We start from the raw sequence: 16060 nt of genomic DNA on the forward strand, positions 1-16060 counted from the left end.
AGACGTGGATGAAGTGGACTTTGAAATTTTCATCGAAAACGCATCAACTCCGAAAGAACTCCCGGATCCACAGAAATGTGCAACTGTACGTCTGAAATTCCCAGAGACAAACAACATTGCACCTACCCATTACCATCCAACATGTTTCGAAGAAAACTGAAGTGCACATTACCTCAGTGTTACCTTACCAGTTTGCGAAACTTGTTTCGATGAATATCATAAAAATTAAAAATGAAGTAATCAATAATACATTTTTTTCATAAAAATTTTTGTGTAACAGTCTTCAAGATTCTTTGAGACCAAAAATTGAATGAGATTTTTTAAAATTAATTTTTGATCGTTTTAATTTTTACTCGTACTCTAAATATTATTTTTATTATTACAAATATATTCAAGTTATTTATCCTTCAAAAATAACAGAGCAAACGAGTAAAACTAGTCGTCTGGAAAATTTTGTGCTTTTTTACCTTTAAGGACGATTGGGTCATATATGACCCATAGTTTTCCAGGACTCCTAGGGATGGGAAAATTTCTTTTTAACCGTAAATCTCTTATTTAGGCTAAAATATCGAGGGAATCTTTATTTCATTGAATTTCGCTCAGCGGAAAGCTTCTCGTCCTTAAAGTGTTAAACGGCAAAATCGGACAGATAGCGTAGTCTGAGCGGAAAATGATGTATGGACGAATATACACAAATGTCCTCTGTCTGTCAAAATCGGTTCAGCGACAGTCGAGATAATTGGGGTTATGTGATATTGAAATTGGTTTTTCGACTATGGCGCCCCTGGTGTTGGTCCCACGAAATTCAAATGTTCTTTGAACTGCGATGCATTTGGTGAGATCTTTCATTTGCGCCCTCACTAATCAAAATCGGTCAAATAGAACCGCAGATATAATTTTTTGAATTTCGTGAACTTTGACACCTCATATCTCCGGTTCTATTATAATCACAGCGAACCCACGCCTTTTAGAAACGTCTTAAACTAGACTGCAACACTCTAAAACTTGATTAACTTGCACAATGCCGTTTTTGAGAAAAATGAGTTTGAATTTTGACGGTATCGCAGCGCCACCTGTGGTGACTTTTTGAACTTCCATCTGAAAGTTCTCATCGAGGCGAAAGGGCTGTCTTCAGTTTTTTAGTCATCGCATAAATTTGGCCAACAAATTGTTTCTTTTGGAAAATTCAAATGGATTTCTTTATTGTGAATCCCATTTATACTCTTCAAATGAACAAGGTAAACGTTGTTTTCAAATTATTGATTTCAGTCAAAATGAGTGAACATCCAATCCTCAGTTCTCATCTGAGACAGGAAAAATTCCTGCCGCCACTCGGACTTGAACTGAGGACCTTTTCGCTTTTTGTTGTTTTTAAGTCACTTTTGTCTGATATGCGATTTCTGTATCCGTCCTTCAAAATGCCCAAATCAAATCTTCACAAAACTCTGCGAATTTCAATAAATTCCAAGATTCATCGACATTTCTCATTGCATATATTGGAGATTAAAATGAAACAAAAAAAAATCATATTGAAAAATTAACGCAAATTGAGAAATAAAAATCAAAATGATGAAAAATGAGTCACACGTGCCAGAGATTACAATCTCTAAAATCGCGTCGCTGCTTCTAATTAGCAACACCCACTTTCGATTTTGGAAAGGGATGAATTCACTTACAAGCTCATTATACAATCTCATCTACCGACTTTGAGACCCTAAAGAGTCATTTTTGTGATAGTGATCAGAGTAGATTTTAATTGAATTTCCAAGTTAAATCTGAACTTTCAAAAATTTATATGAAAAAGTTCCCAAGATCGAAAGTAGCAATTATTTATGCAATATGTAGTCTGGGTCTTGTGTGATTATTGCTAAACTATCACTAAACACCTCGCAAAGAATAATTGCTTCCAGCAAAGTGATCATTATTGAAGAAAATGAGGTAATTTGTTAATTGACAGACACATTTTGCACATTTCCCCAAAAACAAGATGAGTATCAAATTTCAAGATTTTTGTTTGCACAGCACATTTTTGGCATCAACATTAACTTTTACAACCGCAACAAATAATAAATCTTTCATAGGAATTGCATTTATTAATTCCTATTCACACTGATGGAGAGAGATTGATTGCTGTTTATGGACTTAATCTCCAATTAAAAATTTATAAGCTCTAACAATAAAAATAAAACTGAGAATTTGATGAATTTCCTTTTGTGGTATAAACGATAATGACGTTTTTATTAATTTCAAAAGAAACTTAACAGATTGTTAGAAGAAACGAAGTAGTAAATATTTTTGCATTGTTTTAATGAACTTGGTTTTCTTAACACACTTATTTTTTTTAAAAAAAATCTTTACTTTTAAGATGGCTTATTTTTCAACCGATTTGAAAATTAATTTAAAGTCATACGATTCACAAGTACAAACTCCATAACTAATCTCAGTTCCTAAGTGATCCTAAGTGAAATACTATCTGTCAGATCAGGTCCAAACTTGGTAAGTTTTGACACTCATAGATCATGAATATGATACACCACGCTAAAAAAAATTAATTATCGTAGACGTTTATCAGTCGGTCTGTCATACAACCGCTTCTGTATAGAAACTGAGAGAAATATCGGTTAAGTGGTTTTCGATAAAGGTTTAATGTCGGTAATGTCGATGATGTCCGGGACTTTGACCTTTCGGGATTTTGACTGTTCTCGATTTTGGCTTCCGGGGTCTTGGCTTTCAAGATTCGGGATTTTGGACCTATCGAAATTTCGGGTTTTTTGGATTTTGGATCTTTCGAGATTTAGACCATTTGGTATCTTGGCGTTTTGGGATTTTGGCTTTCGGGATTTTGACCTTTCAGGATTTTGTCTTTTTGGGATTTGGGTTTTTCGGGATTTCGGCTTTTCGGGATTTTCGCTTTCAGGATTTTGAACATTCTGGATTTTGGCTTTCGAGGTCTTGGCTTTCAATATTTGGGATAAATCCTTTCAGGATTTCGAGCATTTGGGATTTTCGTTTTCCGGAATTTTGGTCTTTCGAGATTTTGACTTTCGTGATTTGGGTTTTGCAGGATTTTGGCTTTCGGGATTTTGATCATTTTGGATTTGGCTTTTCGGAATTTTAGTTTCAAGGATGTTGACGTTGGCTTTCGAGATTCGGGATTTCGGATCTATCGAGATTTTGGTTTTTCGGGATTTAGACCTTTTGAGATTTTGACTTTTTGGGAGTTTTGACCATCTGGGATTTTTGCTTTTCAGGATTTGGAACATTCAGGATTTTGTCTTTCGGTATTTGGGTTTTTCGGGAATTTAGCTTCTGGGATTTTAGTTTTCCGGGATTTTGGACTTTTCAAGATTTCGGCTTTTCTGGATTTTGGATCTTTCGAGATTTAGACCATTTGGGATCTTGGCTTTTTGGGGTTTTGGCTTTCGGGATTTTGAAAATTTTGGATTTTGGCTTTTCGGAGTTTTGACTTCCGGAGTCTTGGCTTTCAATATTCGGGATTTTGAACCTTTCGAGATTTTGGCTTTTTCAGATTTTGACCACCCGGAATTTTGACCTTTCGGGATTTTAACTTTCGGAATTTAGGGTTTTCTGGATCTTGACCATTCGGAACCTTGGCCTTCGGGGCCTTGGCTTTCAGGATTTTGGGCTATCGGGATTTCGGCCTTCCAGGATTTTGACCATTCTTTTGATTATAAACAGATCTTTATAATTTAAATAAAGGTGAATTAAATCTAGATTTAGTCATCTTGTTCACTTTTATAAGCAGTTTTGAATACTTATTTACAAAATAAAAGTTTTTAGGGTTTGGGCAATATTTAGCAAAAAAATTGATAAAGACTAACCTGTAAAGCGGATCCTTGATGTTTTCCACAGTCCTCTTGAGCGTTGCCAGAGATTTCGGTAGCAATTCCAGCCAGGACGTAGCACTGTTGTGTAGAGTCTTCATCCATGATGGGCGACCATCTTCCTGCTTTGTCTGCGTGATGTCCAAACTCTCATCTGCCGAACTGTAAGCCAATTCATCATCATCCTCCAATTGCTGCATCTTCAGCATTTTACTGATCAGATCCGTTCCGCGAGTGGTCAGTAGAACTCTTTCAGCATTGTTTGGCAATCCCAGCCAAGATGGCGTCTGCCTATCAGCCAAACCCTCAATCCACTTGAGGAAATGATCACGCCTAGTGCCATCGGGCATTGTAATGTGACGCTGACCATTTGGTCCACCGGCAACACCATCCACATTGGCCACAAGTGCAAAATCACCCTCAAAGCTGCGGGCTGTGAAGAGTTTCGCGAGGAAAGATTGCAAGAGACGCTGATCGAAATCATTATCTATCTTTCCACCATAGATACTCTGAGACAGAAGAGTCACCAGGGCATCCCATGGTACCTTCTCGGGAGGGAGATTTGTGCGTCCCATGGCAGTTGCATCAATCCATGTGTCAAGTGTGTCACATGCTACACGTAAATCTGATTCATTGAATTCATATTTCTTAGCCCATCCCAATGGGGCATATCTTAGACGTTCCTGGACAATGGCATGGAACCAGGCCAGGAGGAAGTAGAGTCTTGCTCTTTCACTGGGTTGCTTCATCATTCGTCCAGCTGGGACAGTTGAGAAGGTTCGGAGGAGATTAGCACGAATACCTGGTGGTGGTTCGTAGACAAAAATCCTTCCAGCTCGGAGGAGATTGACTGGAACCCGTGGACTGATCTCCATGGTGAGGAAGAGTCGGAATCCTGCATGTGGCTGCAGGGAATGGAGTTTCTTTTCCAACTGCACAAGCCACTGTGGAGCGAGATGGACGTTCTTCAGAAGAACCCATCGACCACTCTTGCAGGCAGCATTGATAGCCCTTTCAGCTTGATTGAAGCCCTCAGCTGACCCAATGGCAATACTAGAGATTTGTTTATTGAGCTCAGCCGCTAGATCGTCCACTCGGCTTGATGCATCAAAACCAGGAACTGAGCAAAGCAAAGCTGGGGTGTTGGAAGTTAATTGCTTCTCAACGCAAGTTGCAAAGTCTAACTCTTTCTCAGCCAGTGGCATGAAATCTTCTCCAAGAACTGTTGCAACCAGAAGATTAGCCGCTGCTATGACACGATCAGGTCGGAAGGCTTGAATCAAGAGCAATTGATGCATAGCAGCTACAATGGGAGACAGAGCCTTGGATTCATCCCAAAGCTGGGGTACACATTGCTCTGGAGAACTTTGCTGAAGCCAAGCTCCAAGTTCCGGCATAGATTTTACCTTTTCCAGAAGTTTCCGGAAGATTGGTAAACGTGCAGCCAGGCGATTGACACTCTCGAGTTGTTCTCCCGTCAAACCTTCAACTCTCTGTTGACCACTCACGAGACCTTCTTTGTTCCTCAAGAAGAAATTAAATTCTTGATCCATATTCGATTCGGATGTTCCTTTCAGATGAATCCGACACAGCAACAAGGCAAATGTCAAACGATCTGCATGTAGCATTCCCCTAGCTACTCGATCATAGCAAACGGCAAAGAGATCCTTTGTAATAATTCCCAAACGAGTTGTATAATCCGTAATCCCTTCCAAACGGTTATTATTGTAGAGAACCGTACTGAAGATATCCAGGAACATCTTCAGGGAATACTGATAGAGGAAGTGAACTTGATTCAAACTATCCATTGTGAAGTAGATGTTACTACAAGCTTGCGACAGGGACAAATATTGCTGAGAAACTGTTTCAATTTCTGCAATAACCTTATCCGTTTCCTCAACCTTCTGACCAATATCAGCAGCCTCCTTTTTGAGTGTCTCCAAAGTCGTAATGACAGAATCATCATCGAGAATCTTTCCTTTGGCATCATTGAGTGCCTGAAGGAGACTCTTTTCCAGTTGACGCAATCTCAAATGGAATTCACCCTGTAACTTAAGCAAATCCGACCGTTTTTCATCAATATCCGGACGTTCTGCCTTCAACACTTGATTGAGACACTGACTCTGCAGAGAACTCCTAGTCACAGTGAAATTGACAAAAGTCACCCTAGAACAAATATCTGGTGAAAATTCCACCGTTGGATCTCTCGTAGACAGAAAGATGACAAATGACGGAGATAAATCAATATCCTGATCACCAAGTGAAATCAAAACACGTCCACCAGTTCGTCTCAATTCCTTATTGAGTACCGGATTGAGAATTGGATCATAATTTTCAACATCTTGCACCAAAAGTGGATTACCAAATCGCAAAGCAGATTCCAGATTCTTCCTGAATGAATCATCCAAGAAGCTTGTCTTTGTTATCTTCTTATCCTTAAATTCATTCATGATGAACTCAGTAGCCTGACCCGATGGATCAATGATCAATGGATAGCGATTGAATCTCTTCAGCATTATCGCATTTTCCGTACATAAATCATCCGTTGGCAGAGCATTTGCCTGCCAACGAAGTCTCTCATCAGGATTCGACAAATACTCAGTTCTTGCAATATCAGCACGATACTGAATACTTGCAGCCTGAAGATGTTGACACCATGTTGTAAATAAGTTATTTCTGTAATGCTGATCAAAGTATCCACCATAAGCAATAAAAGCTGCAGAGAGTAGGACATCACCAATAATTGTGGACATTTGAGAACGGAAAGTCTCACTGGTTGCCTCCCAGCGATCTCTCTCAATATTGAGACTCTTCAACAGTGCAATTGATCGATCTACCTTAGCCTGAACATTCTCAAGGTCCGTCTTAATGGCCTGAGCTTGGGAAATCAATTGAGCATACTCTTCCTTGTACGCAGCAATACTCTGCTCAAGCTGAGAAATAAGATCTTTGATATCTTGAGCATGACTCATATTGACTTCTGCTTGATCTTCCAGAGATTGCAATTCATCACGCAGAGGTTCAACCCTCTTTAACATGTCAGCATATTCAATCTGCAAGGATATCAAGGAATGCTATACCAATCGCAAGCCTCATTTTAAAGGCTATTATATCTAAGGGCTTAGGGATGCTGATTCACAGGTAAAAATAAAAGGGTCAAATTGATCCAAATGGTAAAAATGAAAGGATCACCGAGGATCCTTTGAAAGTGTCCCTGTTTTGACACTTATTTACCTCCAGAATAAGAGAACAAAAACAGTGATAGTCATCTTTGATGTTCGCTCAGATGAGAGAAATATGATATCAGTAATATGTTCGTGATAAAACATAATCTAACGTGACAAATTTGCATACAAAATTTCAAGAGACACTAGTTTCAAAGGTTCAAATATGATCCATCCTTTTGAAAAGGATGGAGCATAATCTAATTTGATTCTTTCATTTATATCAGTGTTGTTAAACTAAATTTGTCCAGCTTCATTGTTACTTTAAATTTACTCGTGCTTCAAAGAAGAATAAACTCAAATAAAGTTAAAACACTCCCAAAAAACGGAATAGAAAACATAAAGAACTCAGTAGATCCCGCCCATAAGAAATTATAAGTCACGCCCACATCATAAACTATCCGCAAACATAGTTAAAATCTAGGAATTTGGAATATTGAGAAATTCTCAAAGAAAAACACCCAAGTCACTATTGGATTACGTTGATAAAATAAGAAAATCGTGCCTTTGAAAAAATACGCCACGCCCTTTGAGAAAGTATTAATTGAAAAACTAAAAATTTACTATTTTTAAAGACACAAAAAATTTATCATTTACGAAAATCTAAATATAAAATGAAAATATATAGGTTTCGCCCATAAATATTTTAAGGTCACGTCTCTTTCAGGAGCCACACCCAAATCGAATGGAAATTCTTCAAATTTCAATATTTATTTAAAAAAATAAATAAAAAGAAGACATAAAGATAAATCCAGAAATCCGTGTATGAAAATAAACCACATTTCCTACAAAACTTTAAATCGAATAGTCATTAATCAAACGTAAAACTTTCGAAAGCATAATGTTAATAAATTTTATTTTACCATAAAATGAGGTATTTTATAATATGTAACAGGAACAATCCAACATGTAGGCGTGGTCTAAAGACCGGAAGATCACTGAATTTTCCTTTTACACGGAATTTCTGGAAGTAATATTATTTTTATTTTCTAGATAATTTTCGATACTTGAACCTGGACGAATTTGTATTCTTAGGCAAGTTTTTTTTTCTAGGGTAGAGTAAGCCCTTTTCGCCACCTTAAGGTTTTGTACCCTTGTAATTCTTACAATTTTTGTCGAAATAAAAAGAAATTTTCTCTACAAGTGCTTTGAAGCATTGTCTCTCTAATGAACCAGGAGACTTTCCGGGAATTTTTGGGCATCTAGTTGAAAAAATACATTTCCTGCGACAATGCATGTTTCAGTACTTTTCGCCACTTTGTAAACACTTTTTCGCCACTGTGTAAGCACTTTTTCGCCACTTGTTTTTAATTGATTTTTAAGAAACAGCAGCTTTCGAAAACCCGCAAAAGTACATTTCACAGTACTTTTCTTATTTAACACCTATATTAGACAATTATTAGAGTATTTCGAATGATTTTTTGCACATTTTTTGTTTGCGACAAAAATCAATTGACAATTACATCTATTTCAAGTAAATTCCGCGAGGTGCGCCACTTGTAAAATGCTTGGAAAAATGAGTGGCGAAAAGTACTTACACAACCGAAAAAGTAAGCCCTATTTCACAACATCCGTATTTCTTTATTTTTTTGTAAAACATTATTAAATAATGATAGAGCGAAGCTTAGTAAATAACAAAGCGACTTTCAGTGAAAAAATATCAAATACTGTACTGCAAAAACATAAAATATTGCAAGACAATTTGTCTGAGCGTTGACAAGTTTATTAAGAACTCCATATTTTTTTGGTGACTGTTCACCTTGTCGACAATTTCTTCAATTAACTTGCAAATAATCTAGTCGGTGGAGCACCAGTTATGGTTTTCTGATCCGTTGGACTAGAGGTTACGAAGTAATAGTCATTTCGTAGTTCCAGGAGCTCATAATTCCCTGAAAAAGTGATTTTATTTGTAGGTGGCGAAAAAGTGCTTACTGGCGAAAAAGTACTGACTCTACCCTACTACAAATTACTTAAAATCATAAATAATTCTTGAATAGGAATGTCACTTCAGGGTCCTCCCTAACTTGAAATTATGAAGTTAGTTTGATCAAAATGTGTAATAGTTATTTTTTCTATCAATTTCCCTATTAATTAATCGTACTATTCCCCTCTAATAAGCAAGTAGATTAATAACTTCAAAATTAATTGGTCGTCTATAAGGGCGTGGCTTCTCGGGAGGGCGTCACTACAAATTATTTATGGTATAAAGCCTACTCAGTAGCATGGTCAATTTTCACTGAAAGTTTATTTTTAAAAGCTATTAAAATTTAAATGCTTGTAATTTTTTTTGGCACTGTACAAATGAGCAGTCAAAATTGAATTTCGATAGCAAAACATCAATTTTGATCAGTATTTTAATTTAGGACCTTAATGATTCTATTGGTTTTGGCTAAGGAAAATATAGAGAGATTCATTTTATCTGCACCATTTTAGATGCTAAACATATTAGACGAGTTTTTGTAAAAATTTAGATTTTTTACTAATCAAAATTCAAGATTGTATGTCTCAGACAGGAAAAACAAAATTCACATCCTATTCATTTTCAATCGTTTGACCTTATATCTATTCTAATTTTTCGTACTTTTCTTCTTATGAACATCATAAGAAATTCAATTTAGATTTGAGTGTCAAAAAGTGGAATCTTCTTATTCTTTTGAATGTCACACCAAATTTAATTAATTTTAATCCAATTTTATGTCCAAAAGAATGGGATATACTTATGTAAAATTTTAAGATAAAAAGCGAAGATAATTTTGATTGCATGATTTTTTTTATCTAAAACGAAGTGCCAGTGACATTACTGACCAAATTTGATTATTTACTGATCATTTAGTTTTTCTCCCATTTTTGAAAGTTTCAAATTTTAAATCTTATGTGCTGGCACACTTTTTCAATTTAGTGAAATTCAATCGAATGAAATTTTATCTCTTTCTCTATTAAACTGAAATTAGATATAATTTTGTTTCTTTTGGTTAAATAAAAAATGAATTCGAAATTTATTTTTCATTTGACAGAAATTGAGAATTTGCGTGGCTATTTTCACCGCCGCCGCATTGGATGGAGATTGAATTGTTCCAAAATCAGTTGTAATGGCTTCGGCATACCTTTTAGATCAGGAAAATTTCATGAAGTCGAAATTCGAATCCCTTACTTATTAACATACTTTGCATATATCTATCTAATTCTCTCTCACTCTTCTTCTTCTTTTTCGGTCCCGAAAAATTCTTTCAAAGCGGAACTCCCTGTAATAACTCCAACACATCTTTAGATCAGGAAAATTTATTGAAATCAAAATTCACATCATTTTCTCCCTTAAACGTTTTGCATATCTCTATCTCACCATTTTTCAAGTAAAATTACAGTGAACTAAATTAAATTTGGCGTGATGTCCAAAAGAATAAGAGTGCAAAAAATTAAGATAGACTTAGGCAGAAAATAGAAGGAAAAGGATATGAATTTCGATTTCATGAAATTTTCTTGGTCTAAAAGGTGTGCCAACGCCAAAATTGGCCAAATGCGGCGTAAATGACTTGTATGAACCCATTTATACCGAAGATTGAGATTGAACTGTCCCAAAAACTGATTCTTATGGCTCCGACACATCTTTTAAATCAGGAAAATTTTATGAAATCAAAATTCACATCCTTTTCTCCCTTAAACGTTTTGCATATATCTATCATCCCATTTCTCAAGCAAAATTAGATTGAACTAAATTGAATTTGGCGTGATGTTCAAGAGAAGAAGAGTGTAAAAGATTAAGATAGACTTAAGTAAAAAATAGAAGAAGGAAAAGGATGTGAATTTCGTTTTCATGGACTTTTCTTGATCCAAAAGGTGTGCCAGCGCTATAATTGGCCAAATTCGGCGTAAATGACTCCTATGAACCCATTTATGCCGAAGATTGAGATTGACTTGTCCCAAAATGTGCTCCGACAATCACGAAAATTTCACGAAGTCGAAATTCAAATCCATTTGTTTCTCACGTGCTTTGCATATGTCTACATGTCTTTGCATATGTCTTTCGCACTCTTCTTCTTCTTTTCAACATCACAATAAATTCAATTTAACTCAATCGAATTTGGAGTGCGAAAGAATGAGATAGACATATACAAAATGTGTGAGAAAGAAAAGGATGTGAATTTTGATTTCTAGAAATTTTATTGATTTAAAAGGTATGCCGGAGCCATTAGACTTTCAGTTTGAGGTAAAATTTCGATAGATTACATTTCAAAAAATTGAAATGGTGTGCCAGTGCCATTAATTCGAATAACTAAGAATTGTGATACGCAAAGTACACTGAGAAAAAAAGAGGCTGCGATTAAATTTTTTTCCTCATAACTTTAACACTTTTTAGGTGTAAAAATATATTAACATTTTTTAATCTTAATTTTACACCTTTTTAAGAATAAAACTAACATGAAAAAGGGTAACTTTAACCCATAGCAGACCTAAAAAGGGTAATATTTACACAGATTTCGGATCAATACTGCAGGGTAAAATTAACTTTTCCGGAATGTTATTTTAACTTTTTCGGATTTCTCTCAATAAAGGTTTTTTTTAAAGGGTCCTGAAAATCTTAAGATAAAAATAGATCATACCTGAGCGATGGCCCATTTCACCATAGGTCCGCAAGCCATACTAGCCCGATTAACCTTCTCGAAGTTATACTCCGGATTCGAGAGATAGCGAGTCTTCATCTTTTCACGAACATCATCCCTAAAGTTCGAGAAGAAAATTCGATCAATTTAAAAATTTCAAATTCCAAACTTAAAAATTAATAGCGAAAGCAACAAATACGACCATCACCAGCAAGCTTCATGCGACACACATTTTTTTTGGAGGGTGTAAGAGAAATTTTCAATGATTCTAAGCTGATCTTTCAAGCAAATATCTACAGCAAAATCATAAATAAATAAATCCAAGGATTTCAAGAAAAAAAAAGAAACTCAAATCCAAAGATTTAACATCTCTCTGAAGTTGGCCCCATAGGATTTATCCTCAATCCAATTGATAATGTTTATCGTGTGTAATTTTTTTTCTGTGGTGTTCTTCTCTACGAAAAATTTATGCGCTCTACTGAGGTGAAAACAAACGAAAATAATAATAAAAAAACAATAAAAGATCACAAAAAGAAAAATCTACTTCTACATTACTTTTTTTGGAATGTTGACCACACATTTAAGCCCAATGCACAATAAATTTTGTTTGTAAACATGTTTTCAAAATTTCATATGAGAAAGAGCGAGATGACTAGATCTCGATTTCATTCACTCTCATTGAAATGTCAAAAACATGTTTACATAGCAAAAGTTATTGTGCGTTGGGCATTACAGAGACACTAATAGTTTGCTTTTAGAAAATTACAAAAAAAAGACAAAGTCCAAATATTTGTAATTTTGGCTTACGTTATATCTTCAGTACTGAAGTTAGACACAATGGAATTAATAAAGTTTTCTCGCATGATCACAGCTCGAATCGATTTCCAATCGGATGCATTTTCACCAAGCAGCAAACATATCGATTCGAGTGCCAATTTCACAACAGCCGGCGGATTCGCCATTGAGCGAACTTCGACGAGATGCTGCTTCCTGATGGACTTTACAGCTAGAAAAAGTTATTTATTTTTGTCGTATTAGAGTGTCAGTAGGTTTTTTTCTTCTCCTTTCTTCTTTTTTTGCATTAATAGTGAGACTTTTCATCACTATTCACTTTTGACTTAATGTTACATCTGGCCAGAAGATATTAAACAGTATTTCCTAATTAAAAAATAGCAAATTCAAGGAAAAAAATCAACTGAAGACGTAACTCTCAGATTGTTTCCCTGAACATGAACTTTACCACTTAAAAAAAGCAATTTTCAATTACATTTTTTTTTCTCCGAGACTTTCTTAATCACTTTTTGAGGTTTTCTCGTCAAAAATTCATTTCAGTTGATGGTAAAATTTTGGCAGTGAATAATTGCATAAGAAAATGACCTTTAAAAAAATACACATCAAACAATGCAAGAGCATTGGAACTGACTGAAAAAAAAAGAAACAATACGATCTCCCCTGGAATAAAATTATAAATCTTCCTGCCAGTGTTGAAAATATCTTTCTTATAGAGCATTAGTGTGTATCATTTGTTTTCTTTCAATTTACAAACAATTTTCTGTGCTGAAATGTTCAATGGTGCATTTTCTGTTTAATTGAATTTCACATAACAAGTTAATGATTAGTCACAAAGAAGCCACAAATATAATAAATTTTGGTGAACACAAATTATTTAATTAAAAAATAAAGTCATTGCAGCATCAAAGGCAATGAGTAGTTGAGTTAGAAGTAATAAAAAAAAACAATAGCTCAAAGAATGCACAAAATTGCATTATTAAGTTAGTCATTTTATTGGAGGAACTAAACTGATTGATAAACTGCACTTTTTTCTTTGCAGCTAAAGCCATTAATCAATCAGAATTTTATTGGTAAAGTTCCTCCCAAAGAAAAAAAAACAAAAAAAAAATAAATTGATTTATAGCAGATTAACAAGTTAATATAATTGAAATTTTTCTTCTTCTCATAATCATCCGTACGTGATTGATGATGTATCGTAATTGACAATCGATGATATAAATGAGTCTTTCACCATAACTTGGCGGATTGTCTTCCAGTCAGTCGTTTCAGTATTCAACATGAGACACACGGATTCAAGAGCTAACTTTACAGCTGCCGGTGGATTAGCCATTGATTTTACCTCCGACAATTGATTCTTTTTAATGCCACTCACAGCTAAAATTATATCATACGTGTTGGTTTGTGTTTTTTAATTTATTATGGGTCATCATCGTGTGACAGAGGGTGCGCAGCAAGATAAATTCAGGATTTAATGCGATTTTTTTAAATACAGTTTGTTAACGTAATTTTTAATTATTAGCTCATCAATTGCTTGCAAGTACAAAAGGATTGCGGAATATTTTATTGTCTTTTTGAATTAATTTTTTTTTATTGTTCTAATACATTAGACCCCATAAAAAAAAGCCTGCCAGGAAAAATTTCCCTATTGATTCTTTGGGAAAAATTCATCATGTTCCCAGTGAATTCTCACCAAAGTTAATTAAATAAAGTTAAATAATCCCATATTAAGAATTTAAGCCGAATATCTTCAGAAATTACCCTTAGAGCGATGAAAATTTTCCAAGGAATTCTTTATGAATTTTCAGCCTTAGAAAATTCCATTAGCCTCTTAGGGAATTCCCATTGAATTCCTAGAGAAATTTCTGTGGATTATTTCCTCTGGAAGTCCTTGGATTTGTCCCAGAAATGTCAATGTTTCCGTGGTGAATTGCTCCCCAAATATCTGCAAGAATTCCCCTACTGGAAATTTGAGGAGAATAATTGAAGAAATTACCCTTCTGGGATGTGGAAATTTCCCAACAAGATCACAGAAAATTCCATTCGAATTTTCGTAATTAGAATTCCCACGAAATTCCCAAAGAATTCCTTGAGAATTTTCCATTTATTGTTTCCTCTGATATTCCTTAGGATTTTCAACAGAAATTTCATCACTCATGTATGTAATTTTGTCCGAGTATTCCATACATGGGAATATGGATAAAATACTAGAGAAATCACATCGCTTAAAGATAGAAATTTCCTATGGAGTTCACAGATATTTCCGAAGTGCATTTTCAGCTTCCGAAAAATCGGTAACATCCTGGAGAACTTTTGCTGATTTCTAATAAAAATCTCCTCGGGTAATTTCCAAAACAGACTGTGTGGACTTTCCCACAGAACATTCTATGTCGACTTCGAGAATTTTTCCTCAGTATTCTCCAAGCATTTTCTATCATTGGAATTCAAGTGGAATCAGTATTGAAATGTCCTTGGTCTCCGAGGATTTACATAAGAAATATTTCCTTAGTTTTTCCGAATTTTCTTCAAGGCTTCTTGGGGAAATTTTTGAAAAATTTCCTCAAGAAAGAGATATGAAAACTTCAGTAACCTGTTAAGAATATAGTTCAGTCGAGAAATTTTTTTTTGGAAAAAAATCATATAGAATACCGAATACTCATGTGAAAATAGTAAAATTTTGTAGAGAAAAAAATTGGGACAAGAAATAGAAATTTCCCAGCAGAAAAAGGTTAATATACGATAAGTATTCTTCAAGAAATCCATAATGAAATTAATTTTTATATATAATAATAATAATGCTGGAACAGCATTCCATGAAGGAACAAGGCCTTCCCGCAAAGGGATTTCTAGACATGCATTATTATTTTTTCTTGTACGGGATGAGGTTGTCAGTACCATGCTTAATTTTTACTTAAGGATATACTTCAGTCGACATGTTTTTTTTTTGGAAAAAGTTTATATAAAACATCGAAGACTTCAGTTTCTTCCGGTGTTCGTCAGAGGATTGTCTTCTTCTCAAAACCAAAAAGACTCAATTTTCTCCAAAGCTTTCGAACCTCGGTGGACCCACTGAGGAAGACCCATACCGAGGATCGAAAGCTTTGGAGAAAATTGAGTCTTTTTGGTTTTGAGAAGAAGACAATCCTCTGATGAACACCTGAAGAAACTGAAGACAATATTGGTATAATATTTCAAGCAGAGAATTTAGGTAGAAATACAGGAAATATCTCCATATAGGCTTGGAAAACTCAGTTGCCTCTTTCAAGGAAGCCCGAGGATCTCGCGTAGGGAATCAAAATTATAAATAACAATAAAACGACTTAAGAATTATTTCGATTATACAAATTGCTTAAAATTATTCCCTTAAAAAATCACATTATTTAAATAAAAAATCGCATCAAACCCTAAATATATCGTGAAAATTTAATCGCTCATTTGCTATTACAGAGGCACCACTCAAGTCACAAGTTTATTTTCTTTTATCAGAATATTTTTTCTCTTTTTATTTAACGAAAATGAAGCATGTGTCGACCATGAAGGTTGGATCGTCCCCTCAAAATAAAAGTCTTTTTTTTTTTGAAAATTATTCGCTGCCTTTTATTTT

General features: G+C 34.9%; 1 protein-coding gene across 8 annotated transcripts in view; it reads right to left on the reverse strand.

Annotated features, from left to right (window-relative positions):
• LOC129804328 (dynein heavy chain, cytoplasmic) overlaps positions 1–16060 on the reverse strand; it is a 47044-nt gene that overhangs the window by 2308 nt on the left and 28676 nt on the right. For 4 of the 8 annotated variants that reach the window (XM_055851588.1, XM_055851568.1, XM_055851549.1 and 1 more), the window contains 3 exons: positions 12475–12673; positions 11668–11785; positions 3843–6898 (listed from right to left, as the gene is read on the reverse strand). In XM_055851588.1, coding sequence (XP_055707563.1) covers positions 3843–6898; positions 11668–11785; positions 12475–12673 — 3373 coding nt within the window. Of the gene's footprint in view, positions 1–3842; positions 6899–11667; positions 11786–12474; positions 12674–13637; positions 13834–16060 lie in introns of all 8 variants that reach the window. The other 4 variants (XM_055851596.1, XM_055851578.1, XM_055851558.1 and 1 more) reach the window with 1 other exon arrangement.

The sequence above is a fragment of the Phlebotomus papatasi genome, chromosome 1, assembly GCF_024763615.1.
Source record: "Phlebotomus papatasi isolate M1 chromosome 1, Ppap_2.1, whole genome shotgun sequence".
In the NCBI taxonomy this organism is placed as follows: domain Eukaryota; kingdom Metazoa; phylum Arthropoda; class Insecta; order Diptera; family Psychodidae; genus Phlebotomus; species Phlebotomus papatasi.